The sequence below is a fragment of the Xiphophorus maculatus genome, chromosome 20, assembly GCF_002775205.1.
Source record: "Xiphophorus maculatus strain JP 163 A chromosome 20, X_maculatus-5.0-male, whole genome shotgun sequence".
Classification (NCBI taxonomy): domain Eukaryota; kingdom Metazoa; phylum Chordata; class Actinopteri; order Cyprinodontiformes; family Poeciliidae; genus Xiphophorus; species Xiphophorus maculatus.
Window position 1 is genome coordinate 5,979,747 of NC_036462.1, and position 24,008 is coordinate 6,003,754.

General features: G+C 43.9%; 2 protein-coding genes across 6 annotated transcripts; both read right to left on the reverse strand.

Annotated features, from left to right (window-relative positions):
• Positions 1 to 759: 759 nt before the first annotated feature.
• On the reverse strand, positions 760 to 6,934 carry LOC102234319 (transmembrane protein 74B-like). 5 transcript variants are annotated; one of them, XM_023353528.1, is made up of 4 exons: positions 6,080 to 6,934; positions 5,868 to 5,931; positions 3,972 to 4,177; positions 760 to 1,710 (listed from the first exon to the last, which is right to left on the reverse strand). In XM_023353528.1, exons 3-4 carry the CDS (start codon positions 4,140 to 4,142, stop codon positions 1,132 to 1,134), a joined length of 750 nt encoding a protein of 249 aa, XP_023209296.1. In that variant the 5' UTR covers positions 4,143 to 4,177; positions 5,868 to 5,931; positions 6,080 to 6,934; the 3' UTR covers positions 760 to 1,131. The 5 variants fall into 5 exon arrangements, with proteins under 5 accessions (XP_023209296.1, XP_023209295.1, XP_023209293.1 ...); XM_023353527.1 differs by lacking the exon at positions 5,868 to 5,931; XM_023353525.1 differs by having other exon boundaries at positions 3,972 to 5,931.
• A 1,665-nt stretch (positions 6,935 to 8,599) lies between these two features.
• On the reverse strand, positions 8,600 to 23,104 carry rbl1 (RB transcriptional corepressor like 1). The gene is made up of 22 exons (XM_023325600.1): positions 22,821 to 23,104; positions 21,810 to 21,943; positions 19,788 to 19,991; positions 19,619 to 19,683; positions 18,588 to 18,716; positions 17,777 to 17,940; positions 17,571 to 17,635; positions 17,290 to 17,461; positions 16,936 to 17,102; positions 16,486 to 16,598; positions 16,306 to 16,409; positions 16,098 to 16,235; positions 14,552 to 14,716; positions 13,650 to 13,791; positions 13,369 to 13,581; positions 13,016 to 13,200; positions 12,770 to 12,946; positions 11,812 to 11,883; positions 11,578 to 11,665; positions 11,112 to 11,260; positions 10,874 to 11,038; positions 8,600 to 9,949 (listed from the first exon to the last, which is right to left on the reverse strand). Exons 1-22 carry the CDS (start codon positions 22,980 to 22,982, stop codon positions 9,755 to 9,757), a joined length of 3,168 nt encoding a protein of 1,055 aa, XP_023181368.1. The 5' UTR covers positions 22,983 to 23,104; the 3' UTR covers positions 8,600 to 9,754.
• Positions 23,105 to 24,008: the final 904 nt, after the last annotated feature.

A 24,008-nucleotide genomic window follows, 5' to 3' on the forward strand; every position in this document is an offset into this window, starting at 1 on the left:
TCCATATTTTGTGTTTATAGCCTCAGCTGCGTCTGTCAGGTTATATTAAGAAGCTAACGTTTACCGGTTAGCATCCAGGTTATATTGTGAAGCTAACTTTTAGTGGTTAGTATCCAGGTTATATTGTGAAGCTAACATTTAGCGGTTAGCATCTAGGTTATATTGTGAAGCTAACACTTAGCGGTTAGCATCCAGGAGGAAACTTTCTCACAGTGAGAAACAGAAACGAATATAAAAGTCTTTGCTTATGCCTCAGGCTGGCTGTGAAAAATCTGACATTTCCAAAAGACCTGAAGCTAATTTCCATATTTTTATTCAGTAATAGTTCATAACTGAACATTTCATGGTTTATTGGGTTCATGTCGGGTTTGTGGTTTTAATTTCTACCTGGTTTTTATTTTATGGCTGAAGCTTAAATAAATAAATGTTGCCTCTGTTTAAGAACAAGCAACAAATCTCTCTGTCTTATTTTATTTTATTAATTATAATAATTAAATGTATATTCTGTCTATAATTAAAATGTGACTGAAGTGTATCTGGTCTGAAACTAAAACATTATTCCTGATTCCTGTTTCTAAATAATGTGCTTTTTATAGCTTTAATAGGATTAAAACAGCAGGAATTATTACACTGCAAAAACACAAAATCTTACCAAGTATTTTAGTTCAGTTTCTAGTGCAAATATCTTAAAATACTGGAAATAAGACAAAACCAACTTACAAGTAAATTTTCAGCAAGAAGTTTGTTTTAAGTCAATGATTCCTTAATATTGATTAAAAAGTTACATAAGTAAAGAAATTAGCTGGAGGAGAAAAAATGTATTTAAAATTAATGTTCCAAGATTAATTCCTGAAAACAAACTGCTACATGGAGCTAAAAAGTATGATAGTTTTGTCTTATTGCAAGTAAATTGGAGTATTTGCACTAAAAACTAAAAGACTGGTTGAGTATTTTAGTTTGCAGTGAATTGTTTCAGTGATTCTGATCTTTAATAACCTCCAGATGAGTTCTGTCCACCGGGCCTTACCGCTCCACTTCCTGTCTGCCAACGTCACAAAGCTGTCTGATTGCTTGGCTTCTGTCGGCTGGGATCCAACTGGACCAAACCGAATCCAACCGGATCAATTCTGACTAAACTCCACATGCAGCTGAAGCAGCAGCTGGCATTCTGCTCGGTTCTGGTTCTGAGTTCTGGTCCTGGCTGGACCCTGGTTGTGTGTTTTCCACCAGAACCCGCTCCACCCCATCTCCGTCCGCCTCTCCGGTCGCCAGCTGCTTCATCCTCAGGTTGATGGAGCCGTAGGTCCTTTTGGGCCGGACAAAGGCGGCGCGGCGGCGGTACATCTCGCCCCGGCAGATGGAGACCATGAGCAGGACGGACAGGAACATCCCGCCCAGCGTCAGCAGGCCCAGCCCGGCGATGATGCACCTGTCCAGGTGCGAGCCCAGCCGGGCGTAGTGCAGTTCCAGCTTCTCCATCTGCCGGGCCGACACCGAGTCCGGATCCACGCCGGCATCCCGGGGGACGGTGTAGGCCACCGCCACCAGCACGATGCCGCTCACCAGCAGAACCAGCGCCACCACAAAGCCCAGGTCTGCAGAGCGGCCGTCAGCCGGGCCCGGCGCCGCCAGGCCCACACCTTCATCACCTCCTCCTCCTCCGGCGGCGCCGCCGTCCTCATCGTCACACGACTCTGGAGAAACCTGCAGCTGCAGGAGAAGAAAAGTGTTAAAAATACATAAATAATATTTTAACAAGGATCAAAGATGGAGACAAGAAGAAAAAGAGAAAAAAATCTGAGAAATGTTTGTCCACACTGCAAAACACTAAATCTGTATTTCTGTTCAGTTTCTGGAGCAAAAACTTGTTTACACTTAAAACGAGAAAACTAACTTATAAGTAACTTTTCAGAAAAACACAGGAATTTATTTTTAATCAATAATTCTTTAATATTGATTTAATAACATTCTAGTTCTCTTTTATCCTAATAAAAAGTTATTAATAAATTAGTTCCTCCACTGGTAATGTTGAACTGAAGGGGAGATTGTTTACTGGTTACAACAGTACAAAAAAACTTTAGTAATTTGAGTTTGTTTCTGTGTTTCTATTGTCTGGAAACCTATAAATAGGATTTTAGGCCCCCATCCCCCTGCCCCAGCCTCCAGGTTCTGCGTTACGGCCCTGTGTTTGCTGTCGCAGCGCAGCGCTCCTCCTGCGGCTCCACAACTCAGCTGGCTGCACAGATTTGTGACACTTATCTTCATATTAATAATTATAATGCTGTTTAGTTGCACAACTTTACGGACTCGTTCATTCTTGGCCGTTTTCACGTTTATTGCGCTGTTCATATTAGTCTCCATGTTTGCAGTTTTCTGGAGCGCAACGCGAAGCTCGACGTCATTCAGAGGTAATATTTTAATTTGACATTAACAAAGACACAGCGGGACGGAACATCCAGGAAATGATGGACAGGGAGAGTCTGACTAAAACTAACTGGATGTCAGACTAATGTCTGCTTATTTGCAAGCCCCAAAAACAGCAACCATCGACTCATTAAATCTGCAAGCGACTTTAGAAAAAAAAACCAAAAAACAGCCCAAAGCCGCTTATAATAAACGGACTTGGCGCCTGAAACTCAAAATAGTTCCTCTGTTTCCAGCAACAAAATGCGGGTCTCCCTCCTTTGTTTACATTTCTGTCCCTGCGGATCAGTAGCGGCTAGTGCTAAAAAAAACTGAGGGGGGCGCACACAAACAAACAAATGAAAAACAAACAAAACAAATCTTAAAAAATAGCACTATTTGAACATGAATTTTGCCCTCCTTTCCTTCTACCCTGCAAATTTCTCAATTACATTCTTGTTAAAGTCAGTCATCTCTGTGACTAGTCTTTTCTCCATTGACAACATGGCCAATGCATTCAGCCTGTCCTGAGTCATTGAGTTTCTCAGAAAAGTCTTGATTCTTTTCAGAGTTGAAAAGCACCTTTCAGCTATGCTAAGTTTCCCCCAAAAACTTAGCTTCATTGCATTGTCTAGGTGGCTGCGGCTGTTTTCGTGCCGTTTGCATTTTTCTGAAAGATGTTTTAAGTCTCTTACCCCAGTTGTTGTCCACATTGCCTCCGTGCCAGAACTTTGAAATAGCAAACACGGAAAGCAGTAAAATGCATTGCTTAATACAAACGTAAACGTGAATCGACCTAACGAACTGCAGCTGCGCTAATGAGTCGAATCGGGGATTGTCCAATCACACAATGTTTTAAAAAAAATTAGCCAGTACTGACGCTCTACCAGTAATGACACAACAAAATGGGTGTGTCCGGGACGCAGAGCGCTGCGCCCTGTGGAAAACCTTAAACAACCAATTAAAAGTCAGCCTCAGATCACCTGCTTGCCAAAAGTTGATGCGCCTACATACACTCTCATTAGGACGGCGCCCTGCACATAGGAAGTGTGCACAATGTGAGCAATTAGAATTATGTATTTACTATTTTAATAAATTCTAACATGTCTATTGGACACACAGTATGAATAAATACATTTCTAAGTATTTTGCAGTTCAGAATAGAAATCATTTATTATCTAAACAAGTTAAAGGGGGCGGCGCCCAAGCGCCCCCTACTGGCCAGCCGCCACTGTTGCGGATACTGTCGCACAGAAACGGCGGTCACTCCCCAAGACGCCTAGAGGAAATAAAATTAAATTACATAAGAAAATAGTAAATGCAATGTGGTTTCGATAAGTAACTGTAGTCTGACTACTGGATGTGAAAAAGCAACAGGTTAGATTACTGGTTACTGAAGAAAGTGGTCCGACGTCAGGAACATGAATAGAAAAGCTTTTTCTGCTCAGTGATTTTCTTTCAGTTTGTTCTTCTTAAGTCTGTTAACAAATCATTCACTACTGGACAATTATTTCAATAACCGATTGATCACGGTTGATTGCTGCAGCCCTGAAAACAAATCCTGTCACCGTGCTGGTTCTGGGTGGACAGACGCGGGTCGCAGCCGGTCCCGGCTCGTCCGACTCCTCGTCCTGCTGGTAGGAGACGTTCTCGAAGCCTCCGGCGGCGCAGCGCCCCCCGCTGGCCGAGCCGCCGCGGCGCTGCAGCTCCCGGAGCTCCACGGCGTTCAGAGACTCCATCAGTTCTGGCTCATGTCTTCACCAACCCGTCCTCACTGCGGGACACAAACATTAAAATACCGTTTAAGAATCACAGCCTCCCACTCACCTTCATATTGATGCTTTAAAACTGTTTTTACTTTTCTGATTTTAATCTTAAATGCCATGTTTACATCAACTGTAAGCAAAAAATCATCAATTAACTGAAATAAAAGCTTTAAAACGTCAAACAAATGTGCTTTAAATTACTGAAATACATCAACTTTTCAATAGCATTCACATTTTTATGCATCTGACCATAATCAGTTTGATTCATTTATGTTTGCAGTTAACGCTGATTAATTTAATCAAATGCAATTAAATTTGACATTTAGAAAGATTTAAGAGACGCAAAATGTCAAGATGTAAAATCCTGGAGTGATTTAAGGTCCAGAGGTCGTTCAGTTTGGAGTTGCAGACGCTGCTTGTAACTGATTTTAGATCAGCGGTGTTCAAAGTGAGTCTCGGGGGCCATCCGTGGCCCCTGGAATAATTTTTTGTGGCCCCTCATCACAATTCAAAAATAAATCATGACAAAACTACAACTTTTAAATCAAAATCTACAAGCAAAAATGACTGATGCAACACAAAGTGATCATCTTCTCCAAGCTTTCTGCTTTCCTGTTGCCATGGTAACCAGGGCCACATCTACTCACTGGTTTACACTGTAAAATCCTCGGCGGCGCAGCCAGACCTGCTTTCAGCTGCGGGAGTAAAACCGGGCTGAACACAGGAAGTGAACTTATGAAATATTTTTACAGTTTTATCATCTTAATCAAACTGGATGCTTTTCAAGGAAAACATGCAAAAAAAATATCTGAAGTTTTAAATCTATGATTCCATTTCTACTAAAAAATAGAGTTAATTTAATTAAATAGTTCACATTTAGTTTATTATTGAGAAGGTTGAAAGAAAAATCATATTTTCAATCATTTTAACTTTTAAATTGACATGTTTTGGCCCACCAGTCCTTTGGAGTTGTCAAGTCTGACCCAAGTGAGCAAAAGTTTGCAGTGTTTTCCACGCACTGTAAAACATGTTTCCTCCACCAGTCTACCACTGGTGATGTGAGGCGGCCATGTTGAATCGCCAAGTCTGGGGAAATCTGACCTCTGATTGGTTCCAGTTGATTTTTCCAACTGGAAAGTCAGAATTTCCCATTTCGGTCTACAAACGAAACACATCAACAGCACAGCAATGTTAGATTGGCCTAGTCAAAGTCCAGACATAAAACCCATTTCAGAATCTGTGGCAACTTAGTTGCTGGTTCATAGATTGTCTTCATCCAAAGCAGACATGTTGGAAATCACACCCGGAAGCCGCGAGAGTTGAAGGTGGTTCAACTTCAGGTCCCTTAAAGGGCCAGCAGCAGGAAATGTTCCTCTCGCTGTTTGCTGGGTTTTCTGCGCCTGTAACGGCCGGGGTTCGGTTCGGATCTCTGTCAGAAGCAGTGTGATCATTAAAGGAGAGGTGAGCGGTAATCTGTCCCCTGAGACTACCTCCCCTTTAACTGCGGCTGATGCGGGATTTCACGGATAAAACGAACCTTTAATGTGGAGTCTGTTTTTCCGGTGGCCCACTGACACACATTCAGCAGCGGCAGCCTGCGAGCCCACGAGCAAGGCACCGTCGAGCAAAGTGACCTTGTGATGCAAGCTGCCAGAAATCTGGACCAAAACACTCCTGCTGTGCGTGTGTGTGTGAAACCTGCAGCTGATGGACACACCGACCGACGCGCTGCTCCTCCCCGCAGCAGGCGCCTCGTCCCGGGCTGATGGAGGAAAACGTAAGAGAAGCGATATTTCCGCGGGTTGCTGCGGGAATCCGTGCCGGAATCCACGCGGGGTGGCGGGCTGCCTGCTGGCCGAGCTGCGCGTCAGGAAACGGCTTGAGCCCGGAGCGGGAGGCTGGAGGCTTACCTGGAGCTGGAGCCGAGCCTGGCTCCGGCCGCCGGGAACATCTTCATCATCTTCATCCGGAGATGGAGGCGGCTGGACGGCGAGTGAGGAAGGCGGAGAGAGAGGATGAGGATGGTGGCTGACACTGACCATGCGCAAAAGCAGCCTGTGGTTTTCGGGTTGGTGTCAGTGGAGTTGGTGTCTGCTGCCTTTTGACCTACATCACTCCGAACAGCAGCAGCGCCAGAACATCCGCTGTGAGCCGCTGCTGGCGGCCCGGGAGCCGATAAAAGGTCCGATTTTAGGTTTTAAAGGCATCATCGATGCAGCTGGCCGAAAATGTTACGTTATTTATGTCAAATAAACTGAAGAATATTTCAGTTGTTTCACTTTTCCTTTAAAAATAAGAAAAGAAAAAATACTTTCCTATTCCGTCAGGATGCTGTGAAGCTGCAGCTCCCCCTGGTGGTCACTGAGGGAAATAACTGTTTGATTTTAAGCTATTGCGATTATTTTCACAAACAGAAGTTAAAAGGAAATAAAAATGTTTCCAGATGCAGAAGAGGCAAAGAGAATAACTGAAATAACAGAACGGGTTTGTATCTGCACCGCAGCACAGCTAGCCGCTGCAGGACCTTAGAAGAGGAGGTTTAAGGTGCATTCACACTGTCCATGTTCAGTCCACTTTAATCAAACTCTAATTCATCTGGAATTAGAGTTTGTTTGGTGAGGTGTGAATCAAACTCGAACTACAGCTCAGGGCATTCTGGGTAAATACACCGAAAGCTAATGTGCTAGCCTAGCACTAGCAGCAGAAATGGCTCCTGGTCTTTAGCCAAAGACTAAAGAGAAATCCTCCAACACTAAAATCTGACGCCTCCATCTTGTTTCCATCTGGTGAAGAAGGAAGTTGCTCTCAGGGTCTTCAGAGGTTTTTGTGTCGTTTCCTTCAGTGGTTCTTGGTGCAGCGCCCCCACAGGTCAGGAGGGGAACAGGTTGGTTTGACTCAGAGCAGAGAAGAAGAGAACCACAGCAGCTGAGACCATTTTACAGTGTTTCCAGTCAGAGGTTTTGTCAGAACCACTGTAGCACAGACTGCAACAGGAGAGCCTTCAGCATCTACAACAACTCTCAACTACATGAAATACATTTATTTTATGTTTTTGGATTAATAACTGCAGAAATCACAAGCTGCCAGTGTTTCTGGGCGTTAATGCTGATATATGTTTATTAAAGAAATAATATCCATCCAGACTGTGGCTGGATGCATAAAAATATAAAAAATAAAAACAGTAAGCACAACTTAACGTCTGAAAACGTGATTCTGATTCTGTAAATCTATTTCGGTAAAAATAAAAAGAGAAAACTTTGCAGGTTTGTTGAAAATTAAATGTAAAACAAATTAAACAAAAATAAAAAGTTAAACATCAAAGCAAAACGCAAATCATACAAATGATTAAACCACATGCAACATCTGGACTAAACGACTGAATCTTCTGTAAACACAAAAAACTGACCTGATGATATGAAAGATAATCTTGGTCACGTCCAATGAATCGCTCTGTAAAAAAACTACACCTGCTTTATCTTTGCATTGAAAACGGTCTCCATGAGCGTTACCATGGCAACGCGTATCCGGCTCAGACATGCTGATCCTAAAGAAGCAGACCCGGTTTCTTCCTCCTTCACTGCAACATGAAACCTTTTTATTTCCAGGTCCAGACAGACAGATTTATTTATCACATTTATTTCATTCTGGAGCCACAAAGTCCCAGAATTCATTGCAAAAAAAAAACATCAGATGAGAAAGAAAGAAGCACCCAGCTTCTCCCAGATGATGCTAAAACCTTTTTAATCTTTGTTAGCGTGAACGCTCACTCTGCACGCCAGGTTAGTGATTAATCCGCCGCTGAAAATAGATCCACGGATTCTGTGTGAGAGACGTCAGCATCAGTCTTATTTTGTGAGAAATCTTGTTTTTAATCATATGACCTTCAGGCCAAATATCTGGATATTAGAGACAAATATTAGCAGCTTTGCTACAATCTGGGAGCGGTGAAGGTTACGTCACCTGAGAATGCAACATGCCAACTCTAAGACGGGATGTGTCAAAGGTCACAGAAGGTGATTTCATCATGACGCCGTTCATCATTGCATAAAATTAATTCATTTTTGAGAAAAATCCCAGAATACTTAAATGGACTTGTTTTTCAAGATTTTCTTTTCTGTTTTCTTATTTATTTAAAATTCATTCTGTTTCTGAACTGGTGAAGAGATTAATTAATGCGTATTTTAAAGCTATAAAAGTCAATCCTTCCTCTGTTTTCGTCTCAGAGTCAAAGATAAAACTCCTGGGATGTTTTTAATATCTTAAAGTCAGAATTAGGATTCTTCAGATTCTCTGTAAAACATCCCGATGAAGAGACACTAAAACAATTAATGTGCAGAAATTACAAGTTTTATTGTTGTTGTTTTTTTTACAAAACCCCTGTAGACAAAAAAGGAAAAAATAAAACGAAATAAAAAATTAACGACAATAACTGAAAAGAGAAATTCACTTTATTTTACAAAAGGAAAGAAACTCTCAAACATTATTGTATCTTGATTAAACTCTAGATTTACAAAAAACCAAACATTTAGTTAATTTTTACTGTTACATGAAGTGAAATATAATATGTAATATCTGCCAGGATGATGTGTAGATGCTACACACTGAAAGGCTAAAACATACCAATAAAAACTAACATAAAATATTTAAAACTTGATTTTTTTAACCAACATAAATATGAGACTTGAGGACGTTTCACCATAAAAAACATCACAAGAAACTATAAACAATATTTTTTGCAATACTGTCACTAAAAAAGTAAAACCATATAAATACAAACATTTATGATCGTCTCATCTCGTTTCAACGTTTCCCAAAGAAATTCAAACTAGAAAGCATCCAGATAAAGCAAAAGCATCAGATTCTGCTCAAAGTGAGCCTTGCTCTGACCTCTGACCTCTCGGAGAATTTGGACCGCACTTTGGAAAAAAACTAAATCATTTCCAGAAAATGAAAAGAAAATCTGCTTTGATAAACATCTGTGAAAACGTTCGAACAGGAAACTGGTGAGGATCAAACCACGTGATGGAAGAACGAGGAAACGGAGCAAAAGGCCCGAGTGGATTTTTACTGTTCTGGTACCAAAACAATGTGATGAAGTCTCTTAAAGAGACAGCGACCCGTTAACCCAGGCTGGTCTCCATTTGAATAAAATTTAAGTCGAATAAAAAAAAAAAAAAGTCTCAACTTGCAAAAAACAGTAGATATGTGCTGTTCTTCAATTATGTTCATGAGCCGCACAAAATCAGTTTGGGGGGCCACAAATGGCCCCTGAACCACACTTTGGACACTCCTGGTTTAAAAACAAATCCAATATTGACTCTAAGGTCATATAAAATCACAAATATTAAGCAATTTTATGTGATTTTAAATTATTTCTAGCAAATGTGCTGAGTGACGAACATGAGTTGATCAGATTAGCAGTTAAAATAATCCTGCAGCAGAAAATCTGGATTAAAGCGTTTTGTGTTCCGACCGTTTTCTAAAACCGGACAAACTGACGCCAGGTCAGCGTGTAAAACCTTTCTCCATGTGGAGCCGCCGGTACGGGCGGTTCTGTAACGCGTTACCGTGGTTACGGGGCTCCGTCAGTGACTCTGGCGCTCGGACACGACGTCCTGCAGGCGCTTCAGCAGAACGTCGGGACCGCTGCCGTTCTCCGGACACGCCCTCTTATTGGGCGAGTCGCACGCTGATGACATCATCACGTCGCCCTCCATGGTGAAGGCCCTCTTCCTGCTGACGGCGCCCTGGCGGATCATCCGGTTGATGTCCAACAGCTCCTGCAGGCCGGGAACGCGTTCATCAGTCAGCTTCATCAGCAGAGAGAAATCAAAGAACTAATAATAATATTGTAAACTAAACGTCAACAAACGGAGGAACAGAAGAGGTTAAAACCAAAAACATGTCATCATGTGGAAAAATGTAAAAAATTAAAAACCATAGAAATACTTTTTTTAGACATTGAAATCCGTATTTTCCAGACAATAGAGCGAACCTCACTACAAGCCGCACCCACAAAGTTAAAAAACCCCAAAACAAAACTGAAAACGTACACATATACGCCGCTGGTCTCTCCGCCGTTTTCCACCCTGAATAAATCTGCTACTAAGGACGCAGTCCTGCGTCTCCAACGCCGAACCGTGGATTCGTTCACGCCGCGCTTACTGCAGCGCAGTGACGTGTCCTGCCAGATCTACAGCCTTCAACTTAAAAGCTGCATCATATGAACTTCTTCGTGTTGCTTCCTTGATGAGTTTGAAAACATTTCTCCGTCATTCCTGCTGCTAGCATGTACTGGTTCTAAATGAAAATCAGCGCTTTCTTCTTTGATTTCCAATTTTGACTTCCAATGATTCACTTCCTGCTACAGAGCCCCCTGGTGGTTGAAGAAAAATCCACAGAAAAGTCGCACCAGGCTATAAACCACCTGGTTCAAAGCGTGGGAGAAAAGTAACGGCTTATAGTCCGGAGAATACGGTAGTTGTTACACATTTATTTGTGGTTCAGTGAGTTAAGAACCAAACTGGAAACAAAATGCACAAAAATATGGGAAGAGTTTGTCCAAGAAAAGTATTTTTCTTCTTGTTTTGTCAAAAATCTTATTTTTCTGATTCATGTCGTAGAAAACAGCTGATTCTCAGGAGCATCCTCTGCTGAGAACTGTGTGTGTGTGTGTGTGAGTGAGTGTGTGTGTGTGTATTTGCCTTGGACGGGCTGCTGTTGATCCTGTAGGTGAAGGAGTTTGGCGTCAGACTCCCTGCTGAGTTCTTGTGAGGTGAAACGTAGAGCGAGTGTCTCTGACTGACGCGCCGTGGCGACAGAGGCTGAGCGCGGACCGACGGGAACGGAGAGAGGGGCGGGGCGTCGGCCTGCAGGACACACAGGTCAGAGGTCAGAGCAGCGCTAACATTAGCATGCCGGCCAAGCGTCAGCGTGCCGTACCCGGGCGTCGCCGGTGGCGTAGCGCATAGCGAAGCTCTTCATCTTCAGGACGAACACCATGTTGTAAAACTGGATGAGGTCACCACGCTCCTCCTCCTCTGATTGGTCAGGATGTCTGCCTGCTGGCTGCTGATTGGTTTTCTCTGCAGCTGAAGGAAAACATGATGTGATATTGCAATAACAATAATAATAATATTAAACCCATATTTAACCCTGATGGAAGGAAATAAGGACGTCATCATGTAGCTGAGACTAAAATAAATAACTAGTTTACTCATTTCCTCTTTAGTTTCTGTCAACAAACAGAAATATGAAACTGTTTTTACATCTCCTCACTGTTTTTGCTGCCCAGTCTTTCACAAACCCAGCTGGACCAGATATGACCTTTAACCTCCACAGTCTCCTCTGTGAAGCTGCTGGGATCACCTGTGCAGCTAACGCTAACGCAGTTAGCATCTGTTCTTACATTCTCCTCCAGACACGGAGTCCACCTCCATGTTTTCATCGGCTGGCTGCTCTCTGGGAGTGTGACGAAGCAACACACTGCGGTACACCTGAACACACACACACACACACACACACACACACACACACACACACACACACACACACACACACACACACACACACACACACACACACACAGAGTCAGCGCAGGCTGTGCAGCAGCTGCGGATGCTGAGCGGTGAGAGTTGCTCACGTGGCTGCTGGCCTGCGGCTGGCTGCGGTAACACTTCATGATGTCCTGGAAGGTGATCGTCTCTTTGGTGATCTGCAGGGAGAAACAAATGGCCGCCGCCTTAAAGGAGCCGCGCTTCAGCAACAGAGCCATCCAGTAACGTATGTTTCTGTCAACCTGTCCTGTTCTACCGGCTACATCTCATCCTGTAAATGTACTGAACAGCTGGGGTGTCCAAACTGAGGCCCGGGGGCCGTTTCTGGCCCTCTGAAGGACGTCAGAGTTCACCCTGTGAACTCAAATCTGGCTTGTTGAGGCAGATGGACACTTTGTGGTCTTTTAGGGCATAACCTGATATTAGATGCAATGAACTGATTCATTAACTGATTTATTAATTTTCATTTTTACAGAAAATTTGCAGCAAACAAACAATAATGAATTAGCGAGAAAAAAATGTGGGAATCTGTTGATTTTGCATGAATTTTAATTTAATATCTGTTAAATTATTTTATTTTAGTTCCTTGTGACTGCAGCATCACATGCATTTATACTGCAAATAGTTTATAAAATTTAACAATCTAACTTATACTTTACTTTTTAAGCTTGATCAGTTTCTATTAATCCTTCAGTTTTGTTTCCCAGGGGAGAAAATAAGACGCGACACAGAACTCACTTTCTTTTAGTAAAGTTATAATCTCAAAACTTTAATGTTGGATTTTATATGTTTTATTTTCTGCTCAGTGGAAAATAAATTGAGCTATTTTAGATTTTCAGATTCTTTCTCTAAATGTGTGTAAAATTTAAGAGATTTTGAATAAACTAATATTTTCCAGCAGAGTTAGATGTAATGATGCAGTTTTTCCACAGAGCAGCAAAGAAAATTGTATTTCTCCTTAAACAGCAAGCTGCTCAGCCGTTACTGAAACGAGAAACCAAGAGTGCGGTTGCCTTGGCGATGACGTAACGAGCGTGCGGTTACCTTGGCGATGATGTAGACGCAGCAGAGCAGCAGCTGGTCCAGATGTCGGTCCTTCATCAGATCGCTGCACTGAACCACAACGTGCTCAAAACACGTCCAGATTTTCTGGCGCAGATCCGACGACACGTCCAGCTTCAGGCACAGATCTCTGAGCCGCACGCTGGACAGGTGGTACACCTGGAGGAGGCCACAGGTCAGGGAGGTCAGAGGTCAAGGGTGCTCCACCAGCCGTTCTCTGGCTCCTACCTTCCTGAAGAACAGCGCCAGCGACCCGGTTCGCTGCGGCCGCCCGGTCCCCGCCTGGGGGTCGGTGCTGGAGGTCGCTGTGGCAACGGCAACCCGACCCGGGGATGAAGTCAGCAGGAAGTGAGCCGTGACAACGCCGGAGGAGTCGCAGGGTTGGACCGGGATCAGGGCGAACGCTCGCTCACCTGCATACATCAGAACATAGAGCAGGTTCTGGTTCCGTTGGACCTCAGTTACATCACTGGACCGACTCATTTCAGGCTGAGAAGTTACTGCTAAGGTAGGTTAACCAGAGCCAGACCCAGACCCAGAACCAGAATCAGAACCAGAACCGGACCCAGAACCGGACCCACCTTGCAGAGGGATGCTGAGCACGGCGCTCTGGCCTCCATTCTTCTGGCTCGTCCCAAACGTCAACCTCTTGACCGGAGACGGCGTCGGGCTGACGGCGATGTTCAGGCCAGCAGGGGGCGCCGGCGGGTCGTCGCCAAAGAGCCGGCGCTTGGCGCTGCCGGCAGCCGGAGAGCTGTACCTGTCGTGGACCGACACCGGAGACGGAGGAACTTCTGGAAGGAGACAAAACCGTCGTGAATCCGTGGAAACCGTGACAAATGTCAGAACGCAGGAAACCGACCTTTCCGTGAACTTCCCAGACCCGACCTGAACTCCCTGATCCGAGGGTGGATGATGGGAGACTGGGCCATCAGTGGCAGATGAGACTGGCCGTTAGAGGAACCGGAACCGGAACCCGGATCCAGACAAGACGAGAAGTTCACCTGCACAGAAACGGACCCCAGTAGAGTTACTGAAAAATATCCGAGTGATTCCAGGACTCTGGAGGACGTTCATGTCGCTTCACTCTGATTTTCAGAATAAACGTTTCCTAGGATTCATGACGAGCCAGCGGCTCCAGGCAGAACCTCGTTTGGACCGGCGGAGATGGATTCAGTTTGTCTCCGTTGAAATAAGAATAAAAGTTTCCTGACTGTGAAACAGCTTCACGTTTCTCCTGAACAGAAAACTGGAACATGTTAATCAACTCTGCTGGCAGGTTTGTGACATTTCACCAAATAAAATACTCTATAAATAAATAAAAACAAAAAATATCTGGTTCAATTAATCAGATATAATATATTCTTATTAAATGGGTCTTATGTTCTCTCTCACTTAAACCAAGATGCGTAAAACTGGACTCTTTCTATGACAGATATTTTGTTCTCTGTTAATAATAATTTATTTATTGATTCGTATTTTAAGCAGGGAGATGAGACTTAAAGCTTTGTTCATGTCGATGTTCTGGTTCTGGTCTGGGCTCCTTTTGCATGACGCAGATCAGCCCCACGTTTCATCCAGACATAAATTACAGGAAACTTTGGAGAATTTAACTCTAAACCAGTTTATTTTCTGAAATGAGGGATCAAACTGTTGAATTGTTACTGAGTTAAAAATGATTTCATGTTATTTGTTTATGAAGACGCTTCAGCTGCTGATGGTTGTTCAGTTGGTTCTGAGCAGGAAGGACAGCTTGCTGCTCACCTCCTCCACCGTGGGGACTTTCCCGCCGGCGGCCTCCAGGGCGCTCCACAGGGCGGAGTCCGAGGCCCAGGCCCGGCTCTCCAGAACCTGCTCCTCGATGGCGTTCAGATGCTTCACCATGTCGCGGGACAGACGTTCCTCTGAGCGGATGAACACCTCGATCACCTGCATGCGACACAAACAGCTTCAGTCTGCCGCCGCTCAGAGCGCCAGGAGGAAACTCGCCGCTGCTCCGAACAGCCGCAGCCCGATCCAACGTCGCCCGGCGACAAATTCAACCCAGGATGCACAAAAAGCGCTATAGCTAGCTAGGTGGCTAGCATGGCTACATTAGCGGTAGCTTCAGCCGCCTGGAGTCACAGAATGCAGTGAGAGGATCGATGCAAAATATCGATACCAAATCAGCATCAGATCAATATTCTACCTTCAAATTCTCTCTAGACATTTTATTTCATTTTTTCTGTCATTTCACTCATTTAATCAAAACAGTTTGATCATTTTTTCACTTTATTTACGAGAAATTCTCGCAAATTGGTTTTCTCTTTCCATTTCTGATAATCATGTTTTTATTTGTAGACAGAAACTTTGTCCAAATTATGACTAATTTAAAGAAAAAAAACTGAAAAACGGTCAGAAGTTTGGTGACGTTTCAGACCTAAACAACAAAAAAGATCTGTGATACTGAACCTGAGGCCAAAATGTCTCACAACCCTAAAGAAGATGGAAACTAACGAGAATACTTTATCAATCAATCAATTAAATTTTATTTGTATAGCACATTTCAGCAGCAAGGCATTTCAAAGTGCTTTACATCATAACAAACACAGAAACACAAAGCAACATAGAATCAATAATCAAAACAAAGCATTAAGTCAAGTTCCATCAATAAATTTGTAATTGATTACATTTCAAATACAATTCTAAACAGGTGGGTTTTTAGTCTAGATTTAAAAGAAGTCAGTGTTTCGGCTGTTTTACAGTTTTCTGGAAGTTTGTTCCAAATTTGTTGTGCATAGAAGCTGAAAGCTGCTTCTCCTCGTTTGGTTCTGGTTCTGGGGATGCAGAGCAGAACCAGAACCAGAACCTGAGAGGTCTGGAAGGTTGATACAATAAAAGCAGATCTTTAATGTATTGTGGTGCTAAGCCGTTCAGTGTGTTATAAACTAACAACAGTATTTTAAAGTCTATTCTTTGAGCTACAGGGAGCCAGTGGAGGGACTTTAAAACTGGTGTTATGTGCTCTATCTTCCTGGTTTTAGTCAGAACGCCAGCAGCAGCATTCTGGATCAACTGCAGCTGTTTGTTTGATTTGTTGGACAGATATTTAGATTAAATATCCTGTCACAACAAAATTTAAGATTAAGGCCAACTTGCATAAATTTAATTTAACATTTTCATTTCAGATGCCTGGATTTAAGACTTTTTAAGGATGCACCGACATCGCAGTTAGGAGTTATAAACTCCAGATCCCATCCTTAGAGGCAGGAGGAAACGTCAGCACATTAAAGCAGCGCAGCGTCACTTCCTGTCCCGAGGGACTGGTTACCTTGAAGAAGTAGAACGGCGGCAGCTTGAAGATGCTGATAATCCATGGGAAGGTTCTCTGGGAGCTGTAGGAGAACAGGACCACCTCCAGGCAGCACGCCATCAGGGAACAGTGGAAGATGTCCTGCTCCAGCAGAACCTGGCAGCAAACGCAGGGTCAGATTTAAAGGGACAGTACGCCGCCGCACTCTGCTCCGCTCTCTGCTTACACTCATGTCCCGGCCCTGCAGACGCTTCGTCTCCTGGACCAGAACGTTCTCCAGGACTTTGTGGTAGAGGATCTCAGCCAGCTTCCAGCGGCTCTCAGCGAAGTCTGAAAGAAAACATTCAGCATTAGAGTCTGAAAGAAAACATTCAGCTCCATCTGGAGTCCAGGGCGTTTCTCGTACCGATGTGAGATCCCGGCGTGTCCTCGGAGTCGTTGGTGTAATGTTCCTTGAAGGTTTGTCCCAAAGCTTTGACCCGAGCCAGAATGGAGTCAGTGGGATCTCTGGAGCAGGACCTGCAGAGACAAACAGGAAACATGAAAATCAACGGTCAACCTCGGTCTGGGCTCGGTTGAAGTGAACTCTGGTTGGTTTGAATGTGAACGCCAAGTGGACTGGATATCGCTCCAAAAGCAGGAAGTGGACTGCGGAGCAGGGCATTCTGGGTAAATACAACCAAAGCTAACATGCTAAGCTAGCGCTAACAGGAGAAATGGCTCGCGACAAATGCAGTTTGGTCCCAGTAGAAGCAGGTCTACCGGGCTGGCGGAGGGTCAGACACCGCCGCAGCAGGGAACGCCGCCGCAGCGGGGAACGCCGCCGCAGCGGGGAACAGCAGGAACTGGAGCCAACCTGAAGATCTGCAGCAGGTTTTCACTGGGAGCCATCCTCAGACCCGCCACCATGCTCTGCAGCCGGGTCACGCTCTGCGTCGCCGCGGAGACGGGTGTGAACAGCAAGTCCTTCTCCTTCAGGTAGACGCGTCCCGTCAGGGGAGTGGACGGGGCGAGGGAGCCGCGCTGCAGGGAGAGAGAGAGAAACATCTCAACTTCCTGTTTGCTGTGAACTTCATCCTAAAATAATGAGACCAAAACCAGGAATGACTTTGTTTTTAGGACGATTGATTTTTCTGAGGGTGAAAAACATCTGGGCCTGTTTGAGACTCTGTCTCTCTCTCTGCCTGTCTCTCTGCCTGTCTGTCTGTACCTTCTCCACCTGCTGCCCGTCTCTCTGAGCTGCAGCCTGGCTGGCGAATCTCTCCTGAACAAACTTCCTTGGCGTTCCGATTTCCTCGTCGGCGTCGGCTCCCAGGAAGACGCGCTCATCGAAGTCTCCCGCCGTCAGAACGTACTCCTCGTACTCCTTGTTTATGGCTTTACTGAGGACACAAGGAACGCTCAGCACCGGCAGGGAAACGCAGCGCAAAACGCAGCAGAAAATAATAAAAATAATTATTACAGAACAAAAATGGAGCTTCTGTTTCTTACTTGTTGTCAATAAAATTCTGAGGATCCAACATTTCAGTGAAAAGCGTCTCGTTTCCTTTCAGGATCTGATGGACACACAGCATGATGCTGGGTTAGTTTTATTACCTGGTTATTAATAAATAATCAGTTAATAAACTTGTTATTAACTGATTATTATTAACTTGTTATTAACCGATTGTTCCTGGTTATTAGTGATCAGCCTCGACCTGTTTGTGGAACAGTTTGTGGATGTACGGCTTGAAGTAATGCTGCTTGATGCCTTTGGCCTCCACCACCAGGCCGTCATGCAGCTCACACAGCTTCTCCAAGACGCAGGGCGGAGCCTCGAGCTGGGGGGCGGGGCCGTCCAATCGGAACGAGGGAGGCACACCTGCAGACGCACAGGTAGGAAAACATTCAGTGATCCAGTCACCGCAAAACCATCCATACATTTTTATGCACCCTTGTCCCCAGCGGAGTCGGGAGGCTGAGGCCTGCAGCTGTGAGCGGCGGGGTCATCCTGACGGGGGCGGGGCCACCCTGACGGGGGCGGGGCCACCCTGACGGTGGCGGGGTCACCCTGACGGGGGCGGGGCCACCCTGACAGGTCGCCAGTCTGTCACATTGGTGTAAAACTTGATGAATTAAAACTGATTCTGAACTTTAAATGCCTCTGGATCTGTCAGGAAAGTTTCTGCTTATTACCATTTAGTATTACAGCTGAACTGATTAATCAATTACTGAAACGACCATCCATAATTTTGTAATCGATTAATCATTACCTGCTTTATTAATCATAAACAGCAACACACAATGAAGCAAAAACTACAAAAATGAAAACGTTTTCCATTCAAGATGAAAAGGTTTCTTATCTGAACATTATTTTCATGTAGAAACTGAATGAAGCTGAAGCATCAACAGATTAACAGTTCCACCACGTTTTACCGCTTTGGACAGGAAATGTGCTAAAAGTCTGACGTTGGTCTTTATCGTCTGACGTTTTTCTGTGAAAGCGGAGCTGCTGCCGCGCCCTCTGACCTCTGAAGCTGGGGTTGATCAGCTCCTTCCTGTTGGCACACAGCAGAGCGTTGCCGAACACCAGGTCCAGGCAGCAGAGCAGCAGGTGGTACGAGTTCACCAGGTCGTCTCCGATCATCCGGAAGTTTCCTGCAGGGAATCGATTCCTCGCTCAGTTCGGATCGGCACAAAAACATCCAAGAAGAAATCAACTAAACGCAACACAAGAACAAAAACTGATTCGAGTATTTTTTCATCTAAAGGTCATTTTATTACTTCATTCTGTGTTTGGAGAGCAACTATTCACTCAGTTCAGGAATCGCTCTGACACAAATCGATTCAGACGACAGCTGCAACTAATAAGGATTTGAGTAATCAATTATTCTGACCATTAATCGACTAATTAGGTGAAATAATTGGCACATTCTACAGATATTTCATTTAACCACTTAAACCTTTTTATACAATATTAGAAATACATTAAAAATGGTGGCGCAGTTGTTAGAGCTGCTGCCTTGCAGCAAGAAGGTTCTGGGTTCGATTCCCGGCCTGGGTCTTTCTGCTTGCATGTTCTCACTCTGCATGGCAGGTTCTCTCTGGTTCTCCGGGTTCCTCCCACAGTCCAGAAACAGTGGACTGTCCTGGTCAACCTGACTGGTCTGTATAAATTCTCCCTAGGGGTGTGTGTGTGTGCGCCTGGTTGTTTGTCCTGTCCAGGTGACCCCGCCTGGACAGGCAAGTTGAGAAGTTTTGGGTAAAATATTTAAAGTGTTAGTAAAGTTTTGGATTAAAAACTGATTTGAAGATGTTTTTTTTTTTTTTATAGCAAATTGACTTTTTTTAGTCTCAATCCTCCAGTTAACGATCAACCAGTAACTAAATTAGTTGGTGATTATTTCAATAACTGATTAATCACGATGAATTGTTTCAGCCCTAATTCAGAATATATATCATAACTGAATAAATGATCATATTCCTGCAGCCCAGAATGCAGAAAGCAGGAAACACGTTTACAGTGACGCAGCAGAAACTGGCGGATCATTTGTGGATACCTTTAGTGTAGACGAACAACGTCCAGCAGAACTTGAACACGTCAGTGATGTGACAGGGCAGCCGCCTGCAGGGGTAAAGTAACACACACTCCCAGTGAGGCTGCCAGAACAAACACACTCTTTACAGGCACAGGTTTCAACATTAAAACCGACGGCATCGCCTCGGTACCTGTGCTTCCTGCTGCGCGGCTGCCGTGGTGCCTCGCATCCCTGGGGATTCACGAACATGTCCCTGAAGATGGGCTCGAACTTACGGAAGATCACCGTGGAAACCTCAAAGTTGCGCTCCAGCCGGTCCATCCGCAGTCTGAAGTCCTGCGACAGGTTGGACATGTCGGCCCATTTCCGCATCTTGGAGAAGAACTGGATGAGGCTGAACAGGGCGACAGCAGCAATGTCCAGTCAGAAAACAGCAAAACGCGGAGCAGAAAACATTCGGCTTTTTTCTTGGTGTCTGGACATAAATCATAAATCAGTCGCTACCAAACTGCGATGGTTTGGTTTCAACGTTTCTGTCTGATTATCATCTGTGAAAAAAACGTCGGACAGTACCGACGTTTTTTAATATCGTCCGATGAAAAACTAACCAACCTGCTTCTCATATAACCTGACAAACTTACTGCAGATTCTCCACATCAGAGATCGTCGCTGATTGGCCGGCGGCTGCGGCATTCTCAGGAGAGTTTTGATTGGACTAGGACACCATTTGGTTACTTCAAGGCTAATTTCTTATTATTTTTTAATATTTTCAGAGATTTTCTTATGTTTTCCAATGTTTTGTGGTAATTCCTAACAAATTTATGATAATCACCAACAGTTTTATGATCAATTCTGGCAGTTTATGATACTTATCTAAGTACTGACAGTCCAACCGTTGTGGTAGAAAATGTTTGCATATAAAAGCTCGATGCAACATCTGATCCGTTTCACTGCTACAGAGAAATAAACGCCAGGGTTTCCCCCAGAGTAATGTAAGCCTGGCAGCCGCCATGTTTTACTAGCCCCCACCAGGCTAAGCGTTGCTTGTTTATGTTTTTAGGAAAATAATAATAATTAAAAAATTGCTTAATTTTTTTTCTTTGTTTTTTGCCAGATTGCAAGCATCTCTGTTGCTCTGAGCGTTTCACTGGCGGAGCAGATTTATTCCTAAAAGATAAGTTTATAACAGATATGTTTATAGTTTATGCATTTAAAGCCGGCAGCGCGCGGCGCCTCAGCCCGTTGCCTCGCGCTGCCGCTGCTTCATGAACTTTACCTCAGCACAGATCGCTCGCTTCCTTTCACTCAATCTGGACACAGGCTGACTGACCTGTATGGATATTTACAGCAACTTCCTGTGAGGAATTATTATGTTATGAAGAACATCAAGGTCGGAGTTTAAACCCCACCGTGTTAGCTCTGGTTGCGCAGCTCTACGTGAACTGTAGGAATAAACTGTAGTCGCTTTCAGAGGTGCAGACTGAGCGAGCAGTGAGAATGATTTATAATTGTGAACAAAGAATTATATGCAGCGTTTCCATCTCAACTCGCTGCCCAGCGTGTGGCGCTGTTCATGTCTGTGGTCCCGGTTGGTCGGAGTGTTAGCGGTTAACGAACCAGCGCTGACCTCATCATGCAGGTTCAGCCAGTGAGGAGCTTCACGCTGGTTTATATTATTTTATTATTATTTTTAGTATTATTTTTCTGATTGCACGGTGCATCAAACCGTATCAAATGCTTTGTCCACTTAGTCAGCCAGAGTTAATGCGGAGATCAGAAAAACACGAGCAACAAACTTGAGCAGCCAGAATAGTTTCTGTGTCTCTTATTAAAAACTCAACAGACAGAAATGTTAGAGCTGCTAAAGCCACATTAGCAGGATTTAATTAAATCTCAGTTTGTTGCTCATCTCTGCATCAGTGCAGCAGATTTTACACACCAGAGGTTTTTGTGAACACTGCCCTCTGCTGGACAGAGAGTTTGGCCAACAGCTTCAAATTATTAAAAATGTAAAATAAGCAACAAAAAAAAAAGAAGAGAAAAATTTGACAAAGAAAAAACTTGGAGTGAATTTTGTAATTTCAGCATCTTGCTGCAGGATTTTGATAAAAGCGTGGATGTTTTTTATGTTGATCTGCAGCTGAACTCATTGCTGCTGGATTTAGTTTTTCTGTAGTTTTAATGGTTTCTAGTGAAGCAGGAAGCGTCCAACCTCAGCTTGGCGCAGCGCAGGATCCTGGTGAGCGAGACGCAGTTCCCCTCCATCAGCCCCTTCCCCACGGTGGGAGTGGAGCCCTTCCTGCAGGCCGAGTACAGCGCACAGGCCAGCCAGTGGACCACCTCTCCCTGGAGACAGAGCAGCAGGACTCATGGTCAGCACAGAAAGTCTATATGTGATTTGATCAGAAAAATGTTGCATTTTTACTTCATTTTAGTCTTGAAAATTGTTTTCAACCTCAGAAAAATAACGTTACACAAGTCACTGTGGTTTAAAAAGTATTGCTACGGTGTGATTATTTATTTCTCCTAATCTCAGGATTGTTGTGGGTCTGGGAAAAACCCAAAGCAGGAACACAAAATTAATAAATAATAATCCATTGTCCTGCTGAGCTTCTGGCTTAGCAAAAAAAATAAAATTAATCAAATATTAGTTCCCCGTTTACTGCTTATATTTAATGTTTTTTTATTGTAATAAGTTAATTTTTAGCTGAAATAGCAAACCCACAAGATAACCAACATATAGATTTGTTGTTGTCTTTATGGATTTTATATTATTAAACTTGTAATATGTAGCATAGGGGACATGACGCTGACCTGCATGGATTATACAAATATGAATGAGTGCAATCAATATTAGTATAAATGAAGGTGTGGATAAAAGCAAAAAATATCAGTAATATTGTAAAAGTTGTTTACAATGATCTGATTTTGATATTTCTATTTATTTGCTATAGATTTGCACTTTGTATCTCAGTTTATCAAGTTCAAACTGGTGAAGCTCCACATTCAGTCACACATTGAGTTTAAAGGCGAACCAGGTAAACACATCCGTTTCTCAGCCCTGACCGACCAAAGGGAGCGGGACGCCCAAGCCCTTTAACCCCGGGGTTGTGTCTCTCGGTCGGGGTTTCCCTACAGACCAGGTCGGAGTCCCCGGAGCAGTTAAAGTTAGTTTTTAGCAGCAGGCCGCCTGGTTCAGTAGAAACCGGGCGCTTTGGCTCACCTCCAGGGAGTATGTATTCCATATTGCTGTGAAGTTGTCCATGGCTTCAGCTGCGGTCTGCTCGTCCATGTTCAGTTCTTGACACAAAGTCTCCAAACTCCTCCGGACCGAACTCTCCTCCATCCTCCCCGACTCGGAATCCGACGACTCTTCGCCCCGCATTCACACGCCGACACACGGCCGCGGTTCCCACCGCAAATCCCCCTCCCACTGGCGAAAGTTAAACACCGAAACACGGCGCAGACCCCGAACACAAACAACAACACCCTCCACGAGCGTCGAACTTCCGCCACCATTACCCACAATGCATTGCGTTGGCGCGAAAACTTCGGGGTTCCGACCAATCAGACGCGAGGAAAGCGTCGCTGCGGCAAAGCTCCAATCCGGAGCCGGCCCAGCGCTCACGCGCGACTGTTTGGTACTTTGTAAACTTTGCCAAGAATTTCACCGCCCAGCCGGTTCATATATCTCATCTGTATCTTGGAAATAAAACATCATAAAATCACATATATCTTTTATTAATTGTAAATTATTGTCTGAGGATTTTTTCAGCCTTTTTCGTATAATTCTGGCACAATCATAGTGAATATTGATATGATTTCAATTTCAATTCAAAATATTTTATTAATTGTAAATGGAAATTAAATGTTGCAATGCATATTATACAAAGTTCTACCGAGTTCTGTAGATGCTGGTGACGTTAGTCAGGATCTCCTGTTGCTGTCAGTGTTACAGCGGTCTTAAGAAGCCTCTGACTTAAGACACTGTTGTAAAGCATTCGCATGAAGAGGACATTCAAGGTTTTCACAATTCATGTATTTATTTTGTGATGACTTAAGAAATCTTTTCTTTCACCGTCATCTCCAGTGGTTCCACAATCATCTTCAGAACAGAACCTAAACAGAACCAGAACCAAAGCAGAACCGGCCTTCTTTATCAGAGTCCCTGGATCTGATGCTGCTGCCCCAACAAAGCATAAAATAAAATAAAAAGCATGGAGGATTTATTTTATTTAAACAACTTCTTAATGGTTGCACCTTATCCTTGAATTCATTTCAGTCCTAAAATACAACTACGATACTATTAATATAATTATATATATTTATTCACCCAGTCATGTATTCTGTCGTGATGATGTCATTTCCTTTATCATTCTAATAGGTTCTGATAACAGCATGTTGTTGGACA

Excerpts from the sequence above, each read along its gene's own strand:
- LOC102234319 (XM_023353527.1), bottom strand. The coding sequence starts at position 4,142 with ATGGAGTCTCTGAACGCCGTGGAGCTCCGGGAGCTGCAGCGCCGCGGC. Across the intron at positions 1,711-3,971 it reads GTCCACCCAGAACCAGCACG|CTGCAGGTTTCTCCAGAGTC; the intron begins GTGACAGGATTT and ends CTTCTCCTGCAG.
- rbl1 (XM_023325600.1), bottom strand. The coding sequence starts at position 22,982 with ATGCGGGGCGAAGAGTCGTCGGATTCCGAGTCGGGGAGGATGGAGGAG. Across the intron at positions 17,636-17,776 it reads ACAAACTGTTCCACAAACAG|ATCCTGAAAGGAAACGAGAC; the intron begins GTCGAGGCTGAT and ends TGTGTCCATCAG. Across the intron at positions 14,717-16,097 it reads CGCCGTTCTACTTCTTCAAG|GTGATCGAGGTGTTCATCCG; the intron begins GTAACCAGTCCC and ends TGTCGCATGCAG.